A 21,061-nucleotide genomic window follows, 5' to 3' on the forward strand; every position below is an offset into this window, starting at 1 on the left:
ACACCCTGAGGCATGGGATATTTATTTGCTTTTGGCAATATCTCTTTTGAGTTTAAAAGGAAATCTCCCTTGAATTTGAGTGAAAGCATCTCTTAGCCTTCCTGCTTGTGCAGGTACAATTCTCTGTTTTCAGAGATAGATTCCAAACAAGTGCATCTGGTATTTTTTCTTGTATTGTATCTGGGAAACTAAAACTGACCTTTCTTTATAGCTCTTGGGCATAATGAAGACCTGGGGCTAGTTACTTGAATACTTTTTATTTGTAGTTGGCATGGAATGATCTCCACAGATCACTTCTTTGGGATTTGAGTGAATAACTATATAAATGCTGCTGATGTGTGTCCTATTGCACTTTTATCATGTTTCTTTCACTTGACTTTTTTTTTTCTAGATCCAGAGCACCTTGCACAGTTTGAAAAGTATCTCCAATCAATGAACTGCTCGGAGGAAATCTGTCTGCTCACCACATTTGCTCAGATGGCACAAACCAAACGGGCTGATGTCGATGAGGATTTTATCAAAATCGTTGTTTTGGAGATATATGAGGTGAGTAATATTACTGGTCCATTCAGGAAAAGAATTAAAATCCTGTCTTTATTTGTAACAGTGGAAGGTGTGAAGCTTCTGTAGTTTGTACTACTATGGAATTTAAAAACCGCTACTTTAAAAAAAAAAGTACTGAATTAAAATGGTGTGAAGTACTTGTTGTTTCTGGGAAAAAGAACAACTTTTCTGCAAGCAAAGCCAGAATGATACAAATAAACAAAAATACATTTATTTTGTTTTATTTTTCTCATGAAGGCTTAACTTGTAGCTCTGGAGTTCCTTATGTGGTGTTTTTTTCTGTTTTGGTGAGATTATTTTTAGTGTCTGTGTTGTTCCTGTGTTTAGTTTTAGACATTTTGTTTGGCACTGTGACACAGAACTTTCCTGGTCTTTTAGGGTGATCAGTTTCACTTTTCATGTGGGCATTTATCAACTTTGTCTATGATGACCAAGAGCAATTTAGTCTTGTGTTTTCCAAAAGACATTTTATTTCCATGTTTAGTGGAGGTCAACCAGAAGCAGTAACTTCTCCCTGCTCATCTTCTCAGGTGTCCTATGTTAGTCTTTCCACAAGAGAGGCATTCTCCAAGGTTGGTCGAGAACTCCTGGGAGCCATTGCCAGCATCCACACACAGATTATTTCTGTACTGCTGGATAGGATTAGAGAGACCATTGAGAAAGTGGGGATGGTAAGTGCTGATATCTGTAAGTTAAATAATTTAAATCAGACACTCAGTTAAACCTAAAGGCCATACCAGGTTGTGTGATAAGACATGGCTCAGTATGAATGGATGTGTTAAAGGCCTGTCTGTGGGAGGTTTTTGGTCATACCTCCCTTTCAAATAGCAGGGCACAGATTATTGTGTGCTGAGTACTGATTTGCACTTTTTGCTCTCTCTCCTCAAAGGTTTCTTTATATCTGTTTAAAGAGCTGCCCCTGTACCTGTGGAAGCCTTCTTCATCTGAGATAGCCCTGATCCGTGACTGGTTATTAAATTACAGCCTGACAACAGTGGAGAATAAACTGGCTTGTATTATCTTGGAAGGGCTGAACTGGGGATTTGGTGAGCATGTAAGTATTGAAAACAGGAGCTTTGAACCTCCTTGGTTTTTCAGAGCAAAAGTTTAACTCAACCTAGGATTAGAACAGAATTTCAGAACAGTTAATTGCGTGCTTTTATATTATGGCTGTACACCTAATGGCACAAAATGGGAATTTCATAATAATTCTTCAGCACACTGCCTGAGAATTTGCTTGTGCTGCTCTCTTATAGTGCTGCAGCTGAGTTTAAAAGAGATATTTAAGGGATTTTTCCTCTGTGAATGAGGCAATAGCTGACAGGACAATTTTTTATGAGTCATATGATTAAAATACTTTTTGACTGCAGGAATAGAGGAATCTTCTGAAAAATATGTAGGAGACTGGTGTGACTATAGTTTGCATGCTGGTATCTAGGTATGTTTTCCACAGTGCAAGAAAAGTAGTGATTGAAATGCAACATTTCAAAACCCTGAGCATCATTTAAATTACCATGAATTATTCTGTAATATTGGGTTGCTCTAGGAGCTCCATGACTTCAGGATATAATTGAGGGTGAATGCTGTTTCAGAAAAAGGAGAAATAGATGGAGGGAATAATGTTGCCTGTTTGGCATTGCATTCTGTGCATTTGGTCATCCTGAACTCCTCTCTTTGCCATACTGATGGTTGTACATGAATATTGACTCTTTCTCTGTTTCTTGTGGACATGTAAAGTGAATGTTAGGGAAAACTAACAATTCTTTCCTTTGCAATAGCAATGCTATGTCTGTACCCTTTGATATGGGGAAAAATGGCTCTTTGATGTGGCAATTGATAGAGGTGTTGCTGTGTTTTCATACAAAAGTGTGGTGATGGGATTTGCTTTTGTTTTTAAAGGCAAGAGTTCAAGTGTCTGTATTATGTAATTAAAAAAGGCATTTATGGATTTTTGGATTAATTATCATGCACGTGGAAAGTGAATATTACGATGCCTTTGAAAAAATAATCTCGTTATTGGGCTTTGTATTGCCCAGTGTGAGCCTGGTACTCTTTAACATTGAGCTGAATTTTTTTCACTGGGCAAGATTTTTGCCTAGATATTGCAGTAATTTATTTGAACAGCAGGAGAAATATTTGGATTTATTTCTCTGTGGTGCAGCTGAATGTGGAGTTGTAGAGACCTCTTAAATGACTCAAGGCTTTGTGTTCTGATACTGTTTTTAGCAGAATACTCTTCACCTGGATCCAGCTGTCCATTCTGAAGTTGCATTGATGGTCCTGGAAGCATATCAGAAGTATCTCTCTCAAAAACCTTATGCTGGGCTGCTTTCTGAAAGCATAAAACAGGTATCCTTTCTCCTTACTTACTAGGAGTAGCTTATGGATGGCTATGAATGGGAAAAGCTCCTTGTTTTCATTTTCTTTTGTTTTCATTCTTTTTAAAGCTGTTCTTTGTCCAGCTATAATTTCATAACCAACACTCAGTGTTGCCTGCCCCCACAGAGCTTTGAAAATACTGTTAGGCTTCTGTTGAACATTTGTGTGAGAATCACAGAATCATAGAATGGTTTTGATAGAAGGGATCTTAATGATCATCCAGGCAGGGACACCTTCCACTATCCCAGGTTGCTCCAAGCCTTGTCCTGCCTTGCCTTGGACACTTCCAGAGATCCAGGGGCAGCCACAGCTGCTCTGGGAAATCTGTGCCAGGGCCTCACCACCCTCACAGGAAACAATTTCTTCCTAATATCTGCTCTAAATCTGCTCTATCTCAGTTTGAAGCCATTCTCTGTGTTCTGTCACTCCATGCTCTTTTAAACAGTCTCTCTCCATCTTTTGTGAAATAGACATTTAATTTTGACTCACTTACAGGTTTGTGAACTGCAACAAACTGCTCCTCCTTTACTCATGCAGAGGTAGACAGTGCTTGCTAATGCAAGCCTATTTCTCATTATTGGTGATCTTGTAAGAGCTGCAGTGAGCTCTCTTCTTACTTGAAGACTCAAGTGTTAATCAATCCCTTTTGGAGCTTTTCAACAGTGGGCTGTGTTATGTGACCTGAACACACCACAGACACTTATTAAATTGATTTTACAGCACACTGGCCTCAGGAAGGGATACCTTCAAGTTACAGAATGTGACTGAAAGGATAGAAAGGTCAAGGTTAAAAATCCCTGTTTTGGATATTTGTCACATGTGGCATCCACACACATACACACTTGTACAGAATAACAGCTTTGGCAAAAGCTTTGCAAAAATTTAATAAGGTATGTACACACATTTACTTATGCCTGTAGTCTAACTACAGCAATCTTTCATGCATCTTCTTAAATCAGTTTCCATGCTAATGGCCTTGTCTTCTTGCTGTGGATACACTCAGAGTTCATCAATTGCTGTTTCTTCTACCAGCTCTGTTTGGCTTACAGGCCGGCTGTCAAACCCCTCCGTACTTCTCCCTTTTTGTATTTGAGCTACAAACACAACTGCCAAGGATTTTTGCGGGGCCAAAGATCTCCAGTCTTCAACAAGGCTTTAAGCCACCCAGTGATGCCCCAGCTCTTGTAAAAACTATTCAGCCACCCTGTCTTTCATCCACCAATAACTGATTGACTCTCTCTTTCAAGTTTGCAGTGCTTTTGTAGATTGATTCACTGTGATCTGATAAATTCATGCAACACATGCTTTAAAAATCCTGGCATCCATGACTGTGGGCTAACAACAAAATATCAATAGCTGCTCTATTTTGCAAAGTGGCGTATGTAATGCTATCTGCATCTAGTAATAACCCACTTTAAGCCACAGATATGTCATTGCTTTGTTTAGCTAACCAACAACCAAGTTTATTCAATGAGGACAGAGCATGAGCTACTGCAGCTATTGCAGATGCCAAAATGGATGCAGAAGCAATAGATGCAGGTCCCCAAAAAGCCAATGTCTTATCCTGACATTGAGAAGTAAATTCATGTCTGAGTGATCGTGTACCTCTTATTTTTTGAGGCATCATTGTAATGTTGGGCATCAATAGGATCAATCACCCAAACTGCAGGGACCTCCTGTTGTCCTGCTTGGAATAGCAACCCAAGCATGATCACCACAGATTAAAAACACACCTTTTGGTAGCTGCAAAGACACGTTAGGGGCATGTAATGTATGACTGAAGTGTAGTTACACCACAAGCTTGCATTTCTGCATACATCCAGTGTGGCATTTACATTCTGAGGCAGCCCCCCTGTCGTCTTGTCTTTCCCCTTTTAACTAAACATTACACAAGCATCCATTTGCAATGATCCCAGCAATTCTAGTTCCTGTGGCTCAATGGTAACCTGAGGCAAATTTGCTTAGAAAATGTCCCAAAAATCTACATTGTGTACAGGATTCACTGATTTACAATTAAAAGCTTGTAAAGGACAAGACTAGTTATCAAGAGGTACACCAACAAGACACATTGAGAGTGCATTTTTCAGGATTGTAGACTGATAAACACAGTGTGTCTTGATGTGTAGCCTCAACCAGTGTCACCCACACGTTCTGCTTTGGTTGTTGTGGAATCTTCCATCGTGTTCCTTCCTTTGTGCTCCAGGTAAGGCTTAACACAAGGAGCAGGAATCCAGTGTGGTCCATTTTCTGTAGAGACACAAGCATACCCCTCTCCCCAGGTCATTAAATCTACAGGACTACTTCATTGGCCACGAACCAAATCTCTCCCTTGCACCTGAGCAGGCTTTTGCAGCTCTGATTTCAAAATTAAAGAGTAGGGATGGTAAAGCAAAGGAGGTAAAGAAATTGTCTCTCTGTAGGATGAAAAGTTCAGCACATAAACTGTCCAGTCATGCCTAGGGGGGTTGTTCTTGCATTCCCCCTTTTTGTTTTTGAAGCTGGCATTTCAGTGTGCCACAAGCATGTTCAACAGCAGCTTGCCCAATGGAAGAATGAATATCTGTACTATATACAATATCCCAAGCAGCTAAAAAATGCTCTTTTCTGAGATACATAACCAGATCTATTATCAGTCTTAATTCACTGAGGCATTCCTAAAACAGCAAAAGCTCTTTGAAAGTGACAAATAACATTGCAGCTTTTTCACCTGCATATACAGTTACTCCAGTAGCCTGAGAGAAAGTATCAATTGATACGTGTCTTCCAAAATCAGCAACCTGAGTGATGTCTTTGCCAGAGTTGCAATGCTTGCAGCCCTTTAGGATTGGTCCCATAATATACAGGAACATGTGAACCATGACAGTCAGGTCATGCAGCAACAATTGAATGAGCATCATTGTTACTGAGGCCAAATTGCAGTTATAATGCTTGAGATCCCTGATGGGAAAATTGATGAGATAAGATTGCTTGTTGCCTGTGATCAGGGACTGTTAAGGCAGTGTTGGCAACAAGAGCATCAGCTACAGTATTTCCTTTTGTGAAAAATCCTGGTAAAGAAGTGTGACTGCAAATGTGCAGTACAAAATACAGTTCAGTGCGTTGCTGAATTATATTCCAGCAGCACATCAAATAAAGGTCGATGATCAATTTCAAATAATACAACCTTATCCAATTTTCGGGTCAAATTTGCTACATAAGCAGAGTCTGTCAAAATGTTTACAGCTTGAGGGAACAACTGAAGTGCAGTGGCTGTGGCTCACAATTCCACAATTTGAGGTGAATCTGTTTGAAATTTTATCACGTGTTACCAGTTGCCATTGATTTTCCAAGTTACTGCAGCTTTCCCTGTTTTTTCAGAACCATCTGTAAAAACAGCAGGTTCAACAATAGAGCTTTTTATACTTAACAGTTTTGGTACTTCCTGAAAAAGTTTTAACAAGGGGTGGCTTAGTAAATAAAACACCTGCCCTATAAAAGCAGCATAATTGTTGGCAAGACACCACTCAAAATACCAATTCTGAACAGGCAAAACAATTCTCTTAGCATCTCAGCCTGTTAATTCAACACGTCATTTACAAGCCTTAATAATAATTTCACCAATTAATTCAAAAAGACCAGAAGCAGTTTTTATAGGTCTAAAAGGTAAAAACAGCCATTCTAAAATATGTAAAGGATCCTCCCACTGATCACTCCATTGCACAAGAATTCCAAAAGGAGTTATCTTGTCAATCAGAATAAATAGTTGCCTGATCAATGTGAGAGACAGATTTCTCAGACAAAGCTTTCTCAACCTTCTCAAGAATAGAAAGGGCTTCTGGGGTCAACTTACAGACATCAGTAGGATTTTCTGACCCCTTCAACATTTCTAAAAGTGACTGTAATTGCAAATTGGTAAGTTCCTTATTAATTAGCCAATTAATTGAGCCCATTAATTTCAGTCAAGTTTTCAACCTTGTTTTGTAATTGTGTTTTTTGAGGTCTCACTTGTTTCTGGGATATGATGAGACCTAAATATTTCCGAGGTTCAGCAGTTAGATTTTTTTCTGGGGCTAAACTCAAACCATAATTTTGTAAAGAAGTTATTGCAGAAGGTTGCAAATCAGTCAATTGCCCTTGTTTATTAGCTGCTAACAAAATACCATCCACGTAATGATAACAATAACAGTCAGGATGTTTTTGTCTCACCAGAGTTAAGGCTTGTGCTACAAACCACTGACAAATAGTAGGTGAGTTTTCCATGCCTTGGGGAATTAATTTCCACTGATACCTCTTTGTTGGCTCAGAATGGTTAATTGTTGGCACTGTGAATGCAGATTTCTCCTTGTCTTGTTCTGCTAAAGGAATTGTAAAACACCAGTCTTTTAAGTCCATCACAACAATATTCCATTCCATAGAAATCATGGCAGGGGATGGTAAACCAGGTTGTAAAACTCCCGTTGTAGCCTTACAGAATTAATTTGTCTCAGATCATGTAAAAGTCACCACTTGCCAGATTTGTTTTTTATAACAAACAGCAGTGTTCCATAGACTGTGTGAAGGTTCTCTATGTCCTGTGGCTAATAGTTCCTGAATCAATGTTTACAGGGCAATTAATTTTTCACTGGGATGGGGCCACACAGGTTTGGTGGTTCACCAGGTCAAAGCAAGAGTGGGTTGCTTAATGCCCTGCAACACAGTTAAAATTTTGTAGTAATTTTCACTCCCCATTGACTGAGGCAATCCCGACCCCACAGATTCAAAGGAGCAGAGGTAACATACAGCTCTACAGTTGCTTTTTGCCCTTCAGGGTTTGTGATTAAAATGGTGTTAGCTGGAATTCCACCCACTGTGGTTCCCCCTAGGCCAATACCCCAGTGTCGCTTGCTTGCCCAGGCCATTGTGAGGGTCATGAGTGCAAAGACACAACTGTCACATCAGCCCCAGTGTCCAGTTCAGTTGTATCTGTCGAGGTCTTGCATTCTCAGAAGTCAAGGTACACGTCAGTGTAGGTCACTGAGTGGTCGTTGTGCCCAAAAAACTTGAGGTGTCCCAGTAGGTCCAAAGCATCCAGTGGAAGGTGGTTGATTCTCTGTTTTGGGAGCATAACTCAAAAAAGGAACAATTTGAGCAAGGCGAGTTCCTTTAGGTATAGTAACTGGTGGATAATTAATTGAAATCATATCACAGACGTGTCCTGTATTGTCAGAGCCCAGCAGGGTTGGGGTCTTTGGGGTTCTCGTGGCAAGATAGGAAGAGACACACACACCAATGTGATGCAGGTCTAATCCACTTTATTGCTTTGTCTGTGTACATTTATTGAGCAGCTGTCACGTAGCGAGCGGCCTTGTTCTCATTCTAATGGTACATTATTGATACTTATTGATACTTACACAGAAACTCTGTACTTTCTCATGGCTATCCTCTAATCCTAACATCCTACTTTGCTGCTATTCGGCACCTTGCCTAATCTCTTGCTTGTTACATCCATGGACTTTCTCATTTCTAATACATCCTTGTATTTTCTCATCTTCTGTTACATCCTTGTACTTTCTCAGCTCTGTTTTCCCAAGACTAAAGCCTTTCGTATTTGTGCAGCACAGCTAAAGCCCCAGCACTTCCCCCTCTTTTTTCACAAAGAGCATCAGCTACTTTATGCATTTGGCTGTGCAAGCATTGCAATATGCGGGGGGTAAATAACAGAATTATTATAAAAACCCCCAGTATGGTCATTCCTTGATGGAGAAATGTGGCTAACCATTTGTTTAGTCCTAACGACTGTAGCCAACCTTCAAATGACCATGATGATTCTTGCAATTTGTGTAAGCCTTGCCTTAGCCTTGCGATTTTCGAGTGAATAGATTGAGAATGATCAGAGATTCATGCAGCACATGCCCTCGTGAGCTAAAAGCAGATAATCTATTGAGGCTTGATTTTGCAAAATAGCATGATTAATACTAGCAACATCAGCTGTCATCTCCTGCAATATTTCTGAGGTTACATTTAGCTCAGCTTTGACCCAAGAAGCAACCTGCTTCAGAGGATGCATTGCTCTAGCAGCTGTACTTCCCGGGAGAAATGTTGAAGTCATGACAGCACGTAACCTTGACCAGAATATAGGATCTTCCGTCTCTGTGCAGTCTAATTCATGGATGCTTCGCTTAGCTCTTTTTCCAGATGTTATCTGCATCACCTGGGATATGTTTGGATGGAATAAAGACAATTTACCTAGATAACATGGTCCTCCCTTGGGATTGGCAGGAATTCCCGCCCATGTACAATTTCCACATGTCAGAAACATACCCAGAGGGAGAGATCGGGCTTTATTGCCTGTCATGTTACTCTTTGAATAGGTCAGGTTACTTGTTTCCCTTTCCTGCAGATCAGAATCAACTGTTACCCATGTCTTTCGATTTGTTTTCAGCCAATTGGAGTACGGTTCAGATGTTACCCACACTCCTACCTTGGTGGCATTGGTGGTGTTCAGACAACCCCAAATATCTAATTCTTCTGGTGGAGATGTTCTGTTGTCAAACAAATTCTTAATTACCTCACATCGCCAGACTCCCTTTCTTTGTGCATCCATAAGGCCAAAGGTTGTTACTGTAGCATTAACTTTTGTGAATTTCAGACAACTTTGATTCTTAACCCATTCTCTAAACTCTCTCAGTTGCCACACTGGTACTCCTATTAAGCAAATGCATTCTACATGCAAAGAATCAACAACCAAATTTAATGGAACAGTTGCAAAGTCTCTGAGAGCCCACAGGACTTAGTGAGTCCCCATTGACTCAGCACATCTTGTCCAGTAATCCACAGTGGTGTATGCACAATGTATGGGGTAGTCCAGGCAACATTCCCCTCTTCATCTTGGACTTTAATCCTCTGCTTGGATACTTTGGTAATTGTAGTGCCTCCAATTCTCATAACTGAGGGTGCTTGTATTGTTGGCCATTCAGGTGGCCAAAGGCTAGCAGGAATTATAGCCTGTGTCAATCATTCCAATTGCAGCCAATGTTTGTCCATTCTTGCTGATGAAAGTCACTTGTCTTTGTGGTCTTTGCATAGTGGTTTGTTCACAAAAAGCAACCTGTAAGGGTTCTGTTGATCCATATCCTCCACTCTGCTCTTCTGTGCTGGTCCGGGTCACCTGGCTTTTAAAAGGTATTAGCTGAGCTATTTTTGATCCTGCATGAATAGTTACAGAAGGAGCAAATACATTTATTATAATGTCAATTGGGCCTGTATAATCTGCATCAATGCTCCTAGGCAGCACAAATAATCCTTGCCGGGACGCTGATGATTTTCTTAATAGTAAAACTGACAGTCCGTTTCCCAGGGACCCTGTACAAGTAGAAGGCACAGCATATAGTTTTTCATCAGAGCTAATTACTGTTGCTGCCACGGCCAAATAAAATCCTGTGCCCCCACTGGTGTTGGTACAAGCTCGTAGAGGCAGCCAGGGTCCGTGGGTATTTGTTCCCCACGTCCAGTGGTGCGTGGGCCACTGAGTTTCCCGACAACGGAGCTCCATCCTTTCTGAGCCGCGAATGACATTCGGCTGCACGGTGTCCCCACTTACTGCATCGTACACATTCTCCAGGAAACTGAGTTGTGCTTTGTGAAGTCTGAGGTGAGTGAGAAGTCTGAGGTGGGGCCCCTTTCTTTTTATTCCTTCGGGGGCAGGTCTTTTTAATGTGCCCTGTTTGCCCGCAGGAATAATAAACTCCTTTTAACCCCTTACTACTCTTTCCCTGTCCTTGAGCTTGTTTAAGAGCAGCAGCCATAGCAGAGGCATGAATCTTTGCTTTCTCTTCTTCCCAGAGTAAAGGGGCACAAATTTCAACCATCTGAAAAAGGGAGTAACCCAGCTGCAGTGTAGCTGTCAGCCGCCTGCATACCTCATTTGCGTTCTGCAGTGCGAGCTCTTTAGTTAATGTGTGCTTCAATTCTGGTGTTACATCTGGTGCCAGAGCTATAGCCTCTCGTAGTCGATCTACAAATTCACTAAATGGTTCCTGCATGATCTTTGTATATGGATGCAATGGTGTCTCTGTTTGTGGAAGGGCAAGAAATGTTGCTAAAGCTGCATTTTGAGACTGCTGTAGAATTCTGTTGTGTAGAGCAGCCTGCCTCTCTGCGTCACGATACGCTCCTGTCCCCATCAGCTATTCAAGAGTAGCAAATCTTAACGGGTTGCCCGCAGGTAATTGAAGATTTTTTAGCATGTTTTCTTCTAATTTTGCTTGCCACTTATTTAACCATAACCTATAGGAAGTAGGTCCCAGGATAAATTCCATTATACTTTTTGTATTGGATGGTGTTAGCAACATGTATTTAAATATAGCAGTTACTTGATTCTGCACCAGCTTATTTTCAATCCCATACTGCATAACAGTCTTTTTTAAGTTAGTGATCATTTTCCAGTCTGAAACCTCCCATCGATCTCCCTGTGCATTGCTTGCCACTGGAATTGCTACTGGTTCTAAAGTGAAATCTCTGGTCAATGGAGCCATTTCTGTAAACCCTTTCCAGCACTTGTGGTTATCAAAAGAAGGGTCACGAGGTGGTAGTGTTTCCTCATTTTTCTTATGCTCGGGTTTTTGTAATCCTTTAAAGAGCCAACTAATCAGCCCGTACCCTGCTTCTTTCTCAAATTCCGGATTACTACCAAATTGGATCTTTTCTTCTTCAGAAATAGTTGCACTCAGGCCATACTTGGACTGCAGATAGTTGTCTGCTTCTGCAAAAGTCCATTCTTCTGCTCTCATTCTTTCTAGGACCCAAAGCCTACGATCTTGCAGAACTGCGGGGTCTGGCCCCTTTCTTTCATTTAGCTCCTCTCTTTCATCTAGCTGAGTTGCAATATGGTTTAGGCCACTTACAATTGCATCATGAGCCTTTTTATAAGCCTTTTTAATATCTCTCTTTTTTTGATCCAGCATCAAGTCTTTTCATCTCCTCCAATAATTGTGTCATAAGCTTAGCATGTCCCTCCAAGTTACAGCCAGAATCGTCAGGGAGCGGGATACTTGCAGGATCACCTTCCATAGGGGAAGTGGTAGGAACTTCTACGGGGGGAGCGGTAGGCTGCAAAGGTTGGGGCAGACTCTCCTCCGTGTAGGGAGGTAGTTCATCATCAAACATTCCCCACGCCTCCCTGTCTGCCATTGATATTGGAACGGCCGCTTTCTTGTTCTTTACTGCCATAGGCGAGGGAATGGTCGGTAAGGAGGAACTGTCATGCCACTCTTTTTGCTCTTTCTCCTCCCGACTCCCTTGTTGGAATACAGTCTGCATTGCAGCTGTGACTTGTGCCTGCCCTTGTAAATCTTCAGTTAGTAAGCTTACGTCTCTATAAACTTGTACTAACTTTTTTGCCTCTGGAGACCCTTGCAGAATTTGCTCCCGCAGTTCTTTTCCTATCTTTTCCCGCGTGCCAACCGAATAAATCGGAGTTGTTTCTGCTAACAGTCCTTTCTGTCAGCACCACAATAATAACTTTGTAACTGTCGAGCGGTCCAGCTGCTTATTTGTCTTTTCTGCAAGCCTCATGAGGCTTTCCAGCGCAGCGCGCTCCACTGCTGATGCAGCAGCTCCCATCCTGCTCCCTGACTCACCGGTCAGTCGTGGCTGCTGTGTGCCTCTCTCGAGCACCCTGGTGGGCTGTCCTCACTGCATCATCTGCAGGATGACTCGCCCTCACTCGCTCTGTCTGGCCCTGTGTCACAGCACCATCACGTTGGGGTCACCAGATGTCGGAGCCCAGCAGGGTTGGGGTCTTTGGGGGTCTTGTGGTGAGAAGGGAAGAGACGTGCACACCAATGTGGTGCAGGTCTAATCCAAATTTATTGCTCTGTCCATGTACATTTATAGAGCAGTTGTCACATAGCGAGCGGCCTTGTTCTCATTCTAATGTTACATTATTGATACTTATTGGTACTTACACAAAAGCTCTGTACTTTCTCATGGCTGTCCTCTAATCTAACATCCTGCTTTGCTGCCATTCGTCACCTTGCCTAATTTGTTGCTTGTTACATCCATGGACTTTCTTATTTCTAATACATCCTTGTATTTTCTCATCTTCTGTTACATCCTTGTACTTTCTCAATTCTGTTTTCCCAAGACTAAAGCCTTTCATTTTCCCAAGACTAAAGCCTTTCATATTCGTGCAGCACAGCTAAGGCCCCAGCACTGTATAGTCAGGACAATTACCCCACTATGTACATTAAGTCCCAATAAGGTGGCACTAGATCTTCCAGTCAAAAGAGCACTTAAACCTTTGCCAGTAGGTCCCCATGTTTCCAAGGGTACTTTAACAACATCAGGAGTATTAATAGTTACTGTGTCTGCTGAACCAGTTGTTGCCCCTGAGTATTGTTCACAAATGGATAACTGCAGTGCTGGGACGGGCTGTGGTTGCTGAGGTATTTGTGTCCCTTTGTGTTCTTTTTCACATTTCTCTGCAGTAATTGTCTTGCATGGTGTTTTGATTTACACTGTTTAGCAAAGTATCCAGTTTTACCACAATGATTGCAAGTAATTTTATTACCTAGATCCATTTTAGATTTCACTTTTTGTTCAAAATTTTAGGGCACTGTGCTTTTAAATTCTCCACAAGAGAAACATTTTCATGGAGGCCTCAGGACTGCTGCCAGTGCAGCCATTTTATGCTGGACTGTGCCAACTTTTGAGCAAGCTGTTACATCTCTAGAACAGAGGAATCTCCTGGTAGAGCTTCAATAATTTTTTGGCAGTCCTCATTTGCATTGTCTCTGGCCAGCTCTTCACACAGAACTTGTCTTAAATTTTCATCATCTACCTGATTTTCAATTGATGCAGCAATTTTTTCTACAAACTGCGAAAAAGGCTATTTAATACCTTGTCTTACTGGGACATATCTTGGCTTTGGAGCTACCATTTCCACTCTTTTAATTACAGCACTCATACCTATTTGTTGAGCCTGTGTTAAAACCAGAGAATCCCACTGTGCCTGTAAATGTGGGTTAGCAAAAGGCCATGGCTGAGCAAAGCATCAACTCCTACAGCATGGGGAGGGTCTTGCTGAGGTAGTTGTATATTATTTAAAGCTGTTTGCTCAGCTGGTTGTCTCCTGGTGTTTTGAAATACTCCATGCTGTACTGGTTGAAACAGAATTGTAGCCAAATGCATAATATCATAATGAGCCAACAGATCTGCATTAATAACACGAATTAATTGCATTACTTCAGGAGAATTAATACCAAACTTGGTCACTTTCACTTGGAGTGAAAACACCTGATGGCTGTAATTCTGTCCTGAGTTAGGAACTGCTTTAAACACAGGAAAAGCCATTTTATCACCAGCAACATTCGTATCAACACTCTGCATATTCAGTGTCTTTGGTGGACCTATTTTTTCCAATAAATCCCACTCTCCTACTTCAGTTGCTTTCCTTTTAACATGTTCCCAGAATTGTAAAGGCTGTTGAGCAGTTACAGTAACTTGACAAGAAGGCAGAGTTCTTGAAACATCAAGCTTATCTCTGTTACCAGTTTTACAGCAAACCGATTTATGCATTAATTCAGACCTTTTAAGTCTCTAATTTCCTCAGAATTATCAGTATCAGTAGGCAATGGGGGATAAAGAGTTAATGCTTTAATTTGTTTGTGCAGTTCAGGAGAAGCAAGCAGAGGAGTGGATGGCTCAATTTGTTTCTTTTCTAAGGTCATTTTAGGCAGCTGCTGTGTTGGAGACTGAGGATTAGATTTAACACCCAGTGGCTCACCTTTTCTCCAGGTGTCAGAATCAGGTCTGGACTGGCAGCTGCACCCAGCTACTCTTTAGTTTGACTGGCTCTGATCCCATTGCCCCCAGCCTGGCAGTTCATCACATCAGGGTATCACCAAATATCACTGTTGGGTGGGATGTGACATCCACACACACACTTGAACAGAATAATATCAGCAATCTCTTTATTGTGTGTGTTCTCCGGTTTATACACTCTCAACAAAGTGTGATCTTAAGCCATTGACCACATCAGAATAGCTTATTGTAGTCATTGGTGCAAACCAAATCAATATATTTGGCAAAAGTTTTGAAAAAATTTAATAAGGCACATATACACATTTACTTATGCCTGTAGTCTAACTGCAAAAATCCTTCGTGTATCTTTTAAAATCAGTCTCTATGCTAATGGCCTTGTCTTCTTGCTTGCTGTGGGTACTCTCAGAATTTATCAAATGCTGTTTCTTTTACTAACTCAGTTTGGCTTACAGGCCAGCTGTCAAGCCCCTCCATAGATATTCAGTCAAAGGTGCTTATAGTTACTTATTCAGAGGTTTTAGCATTGTGCTGGGCTTTGTCCTCCCAGTATTTTACTGTATTTTCTCTTCCTCTGTCCTTTTTTCCCCCAGCCTTTTCTTCCCACACTCTGAATGTTCTTTGTTGTCTCTGCTCTGTTGTGACTGTGTTGTGCACAGCTTAACCATGGTTTGTTACCTTGTGAGTTCTCTTTTTTTAAGCCAGTGTCAGCCCTAGCTGCCACTTGTGCTGTTGAATCTGTCCTGACTTGCATGAACCTGCAACTAGAATTTGAGAGAAAATAGTGCTTAGGTTCCTCTATTCCTATTCAGAGAATGAAATATCTGCATTGCCCTCCAGCTCTGAAATTTACACTGCTCTGTGAGAACTTGTATGTTTTTTTTCCTCCAGAGATTCACAATTCCTTGTGAACTAGACATGGTCTTTGTGACAGCACACACATACATTTGTGACCCTGTCTTTCCACGTACAGGCTTTTTTCTAAGGGGAGGCTGCCAGGTTTTAGGCTTTTTGTTGTCAGATAATATTTTTGCATAGATTTTTCTGTTTCCTTTCACTAGCAGTCTTAAATGTTTTAAGCATTATTGAATGTTGTGTCTAGCTTTTTTTTTTTTTTTGGGTATTAAAATTTAATTGAAGGTCAGCATCTAGCTTGGAAAAGTTTAAGTGTAAGTTGATAGTGTTTACCTAAAGGGATTGGGGGGAAGGAGAGTGAGGTAGAAATGGAGGCCACAGGAAGAGAGTGTTTAGGTAAACTGCATGGTGTGTCTAAAACATGATTGCTGTTAGTCTAATCCTGGAAGGTTTGGGTTGGAAGGGACCCCAATTATCATCCAGTTCCCCTTCTATGGACCAAGAGCCACACGTGCTGTGTCATAGGTGTGCTTCCTCTCATTCCTGCTCCTGCTGCTCTGTTCCAGGTCTCCTACCTGGCCAGCATCGTTCGCTACGGGGAAACACCAGAGACTTCCTTCAATCAGTGGGCGTGGAGTTTGGTTTTGAGGCTGAAGCTGCACAGGAATGACCGTGGGGTGCAGCAGAGCGGGCTGGCCGTGCCCGTGTGCGACGGCGCGCTGGACACGGCAGAGTCGGTCACGCTGCATCCCCTGCTCAAGGCTGTGAAGGCAAACATCCCCCTTGGCTGCTACCTGGCACTGGCAATGACCACCCTGGGCCACAGGTGAGGGATTTTTTTGGGGTTTGCCTTGGGTGGATGGCCCCCAGGGACTGAGGAACCTCCCTAATGCTGGGCTGCGGGTTGTTAACAGCTTAGTGCCTGTTTAAAGAGTAAAGGGTTTGTAATGGAAGGGATTGAGCAGCTTGTCACCTCTCTCAGGAGGAGGAGCTGGGCCTGCTTAGTCTGGAGAAGACTGAGAGGGGATCTCTTTGATACAGACAAATATCTCAAAGGTGTGTCCAGAGGATGGTGCTGGACTCTTCAGTGGTGTCCAGCGAGCAGATGAGGAGCAAACACAAGAGTTTCACCTCACCGTGGGGAAGAACTTCGCTACAGTGATGATTCAGGGCCCTGGAACAGCTGCCCAAGGAGGTGATGGATTCTCCCTCTCTGGAGACATTCCAAACCCACCTGGACTTGTTCCTTTGTCTCCTGCTCTGGGTCAACCTGCCTTGGAGGAGTTCAGACTAATAATCTCAAACCCAGATTTCTGTGATTCTCTGACTGTAGTTTCACAGAATCCCAGAATTATTTAGGTTGGAAAAGACCTCCAAAGTCATCAAATCCAATCTGTGGCCAATCCCCACCTTGTCACCCAACCCAGAGCACTGAGTGCCATGTCATTCCTTGGACACCTCCAGGACTGAGGAATCCACTGCCTCTCTGGACAGGCTATTCCATTGCTTAATAATCCTTTTTGTGAAGAAATTATTCCTGAATTCTTTCAAGCAACGTGCTGTTTCCTTTATTTTGCTAGCAGTATTTTTTTTGCCTTTTTTGCCTGCACTTTAGGATCCACTCCTAAGAAATAGTACTGGAACTGGAGGTTAACAGTGATTCCTCTGGACAGGAGTAACTTTGAACCACATGTACTGAAAGGGTTGTTCTAGAGGTAATTTCTTTTATCAGGGCAGCACTGCATTCAGAAAATAGTGAGGAGAAAAATCCCACTCACTCTGGGAATGATTATTAAAGTGCATTGTAAGAGCAGTGAACCTCTTAGCCATGACTGTGTACCAGCACAGTCTTTTCCAGTGCTTTTAGCTGGTTTGTAGGTAAGGCTTTTGGATGTATTCAAATATTCTTGTTTGAGGTACAGAGCCACACAAAATTTGGTCAGTTCACACCAGAACTGTTTTCCCTGTGCCTGTGATCCCTTTGGTTATGTGCTGTGCTATTCAAAATTTTCACTAACTTGTTTTCTTTGTATAATACTGTGTTACTCTTTTAAGGAAAAATAATCTGGGCTTTCTTCTCCTTCCCCAAGGAAGCCATTGCTTCATGATAAGATTGTGCCATAAATACTTTAAAGCACTGGAGTAGTTTGAGACTGAGAGTGGAAATTTTTCCATCGCTTTGAGCATGGAAAAATAACCAAAGAACCTCTTTAGTCTGTTCCCCTACACCTTCTCTGTTTGGCCTTTGGCATTTCTTTTTCCTGGAGAGGGAGGCGAGTTGTCCAACTTCGGCAAGAATAGTGAACTTTAAAGTGATAGAAACTTGATGAAGACTTGCATCTCCAGTGATTTTTGGAAGATGGGACACTGATCCTCAGAAAGGAATTTGTGAAGGAAGCAGATACTTAGTAAACATTTGAGAAAGAAATACTTAGCAAATCTGTCAGCAGTTGAGTGACTCCTACAGCTGAAGAAAAAACTCTGTATTTAGCTATTTAGATTTTCAAAGATAAAGTGTAAAGTTATGAATCTATTACATCTCAGTTAATGAGAATTAAATCAACACCTTGTCTCCCTTTCTGCTGATAGTATGTATTTTTCTTGTATTTTCTTCTGCTGAATGTATTTTTCTTGATTTTTGTTTTGTTTTCTGACAGCATCGAGAAATTCTGTGCTGAAGGGATCCCTCTTTTGGGTGTACTAGTCCAGTCTAGACATCTGAGAACAGTAGTCCATGTGCTGGATAAAATTTTACCCTTGTTTTACTCTTGCCAGTATTACCTCCTGAAGAATGAACAGTAAGCATTATGTGTTCGTAATATGTTAATTTTAAAGATTTTAGACATTTGTTTATTTAGTTTATTCATAGTTGCAGTGAAAGTTAATAACAATTTTTTGGTTTAGACACCTGACAGTCTCCCAAACAAGTACTGAGTAAGATTTGGGTGCTGATGTTGATCAAGAGCTGTATTTAGTCCCAGTGAGCTGCCTTGAATTACAGGCTGGTGTGAAATGTTCACACTGCCCAGTGTATGGCTGAACTGGAGCAATTAAATCTGCATTGTGGTTGTGAATCAAAGCCTTTCCATATGTGTCTCACTGGTGCTCTTGGGCTGGTTTTAAATTCTCTAGATGCAGGCATTCTATTTGATATACAGTAGGAGATATTTTAATTTAATTTGTTGGCATTCCTAGGTTTTTATCTTATGTGGAACTGTTCCTTCATCTGGACAGTGGAGTCCCTCAAGGGGTGACCCAGCAGGTTACCCATAAAGTGACGCAGCACTTGACAGGGGTGAACTATGGAGAAAATGTTAAGCTGCTCAGCAGTATGATACAGGTAAGAAGATTATTTAAAAAAGGGGAGAGAGTGTTTAAAACCAAGCTTATTTGACTGAGTTAGTGTTAAAGGTTAGAAAGGACACTGAACCTGGCAGTTCAGTTACAGAGTACCCTGCATAAAGCATTAGTAGTTGGGTTTTTTCCTGAAATGTTGCTGCTTAAACTTGCTTTAATCTGGTAATAAGTGTGAGACTAACAACAATATTTGCCTTTCAGACTTCTTGGAAAATTCATTTTCCCATACCAGGTCAAAACTGTTTAAAAAAGGAAATGCAATATGCAGCACTGCTTTCTTATTTGTGTTATTTGAAGAATGCAGCAGACATATTAATGTTTGCAAGCTCTACTTTTTACCATTAATTCAGGGCTCTGGAATGTAAAAATGTTCTTGAGTTAGGGAACAGTAGTGGGATTTTTTTAAGTACTGAGAGGTCAAAACCCAAGGCCCTCCAACATTAGGGAGAGGTAATGGGAACAACTTAATCTGGGAAGGCCTTTTGCAGGATCAGCAGACTGGACTTTGGAAATAGGTGCTGTTTATGCCTGCAGGAGTCCTGCTTAAGGCTTCTGTGTCTGTTTTTGCTGATTGCACAAGATGCTCTGCTCTCCAGGCTTCAGAATCTGCAGGAGTTTGGAGGCTGAAGATGACAAAGCTCTCCTTACTTGGGTATAGAGAGTGTTGTTGTAAATTATTTAGTTTAAGGACAACCCCACATCTCAAGCAGTTCAAACAGTTCTTTGATAAATTCTCAAGCTTTACTCAGAGCTGCGAGCTGTTGACCGGTTTTCCCCTTTAATTTGCCAGACTCACATTTTTCTGAGTGACCATCCAAACGGAGTGGGGCCAGCTGCAGTCCTGGAGTTCTGGGTGCAGGTGCTCACCAGCCAGCAGCTGTGGCACAGGGACCGGGCCACGCTCTGCCTGCTGGATGATTTGTGCAAAGCTGCTTTTCAGTACAGCCAAGAGGACTGTGTGCAGAAGCTGCTTTACCAGCAGCACAAGGTAAATAGCTGTGGTGTTTTGGTGGGGCTGTGGAGTAAATGGTCAGCTTATGTGTTGCACAGTCGGATTTTTATGTGAATGTATTTTCCTGAAGGGCAACAAAAACAACTGTGAAATCCTGGGATGGTTTGGGTTGGGAGGGACCTTTACAGCCCATCCAGTTCCACTCCTACCATGAGTAGGGACACCTTCCCAAGCCCTGTCCCTATTCTTCTTCAGCTCTTCCAGGGATGAGGCAGCCACAGCTTCTCTGAACAGCCAGTCATGATGATGAGTGATGATGGGGTTATCTGATTTTTTTTCTGAGTGTTCAAGAAAATTTCTTTCTGAGTGGATCAAGATCAATGAAATGTCTGATATTTTAACCATAGTGATAATCATTACTGCTAAAACCAGTTTGGAACATGGTTTTCATTCATGTGAGTTCTACTGTGGTTTGTCTTCTTTGCATTTCAAATATTTGGAGTATTTAGGACAAAAATGGAGATCTCTACTGAAAAAAACCAGACACAGTCACTGCAATGGTGTGTTGTTACTGACATGGAAAGGCCAAGGAGGCATTTCAGTGTTGCCTGGCTGAGCTGGGGCTGGAAAGTAGCAATAGGAGGTGGAAAGGAACTTGGAAAAAGATTTAGTGATACACCTCTAGCTTCTAAATCACCTGGTCATGAAAAAACCTAAATGTTTTCTGTTTCTGTGCAGAATGCTTTGGGCTATCACTGTGACAAGGGTATGCTGTCTTCACTGGTCAGCTGGATCGTGGCAGGCAACGTCACACCATCCTTCGTGGAGGGCAGTGCCAACTCCTCTCAGGTGAGTGCCACGATGGTGTTTTATGGTGGTGGGAAAAAACAGCATAGTGGTCTAAGGCTCTGGGTTTGTTTTTGGTGTTTTTTTGGGTTTTGTTTTTTGGGTTTTTTTTGGTATTTTTTGGTGAGATTTCCCTCTCGGTCACTTTTTCTTCCTGTCCCAGAATTTTCTTGCAAAGAAGTCCCAGTTTAGCCTAAGAGAATGCTGTGGGTTCATTGCACTAAAAGGAATATGGATATTTTGCACAGAGAGAGTTTGTCTAATCTGTCCACGATATAATAGGACTTATTAGTTAAATTTTCTTCTAATCTAGTATTGTTTTTGATCTGT

At 41.7% G+C, this 21,061-nt stretch overlaps 1 protein-coding gene across 1 annotated transcript in view; it reads left to right on the forward strand.

Moving 5' to 3' along the window:
* The window catches only part of EPG5 (ectopic P-granules autophagy protein 5 homolog), a 63,815-nt gene that overhangs the window by 17,576 nt on the left and 25,178 nt on the right, over positions 1-21,061 (forward strand). The window contains exons 12-20 of the mRNA XM_033085658.1: positions 392-546; positions 1,095-1,235; positions 1,454-1,618; positions 2,791-2,913; positions 16,143-16,402; positions 18,234-18,374; positions 18,772-18,916; positions 19,724-19,921; positions 20,624-20,734. Coding sequence (XP_032941549.1) covers positions 392-546; positions 1,095-1,235; positions 1,454-1,618; positions 2,791-2,913; positions 16,143-16,402; positions 18,234-18,374; positions 18,772-18,916; positions 19,724-19,921; positions 20,624-20,734 — 1,439 coding nt within the window. The remainder of the gene's footprint in view (positions 1-391; positions 547-1,094; positions 1,236-1,453; positions 1,619-2,790; positions 2,914-16,142; positions 16,403-18,233; positions 18,375-18,771; positions 18,917-19,723; positions 19,922-20,623; positions 20,735-21,061) is intronic.

This window comes from Catharus ustulatus, chromosome Z (genome assembly GCF_009819885.2).
Source record: "Catharus ustulatus isolate bCatUst1 chromosome Z, bCatUst1.pri.v2, whole genome shotgun sequence".
Taxonomy (NCBI): Eukaryota; Metazoa; Chordata; class Aves; order Passeriformes; family Turdidae; genus Catharus; species Catharus ustulatus.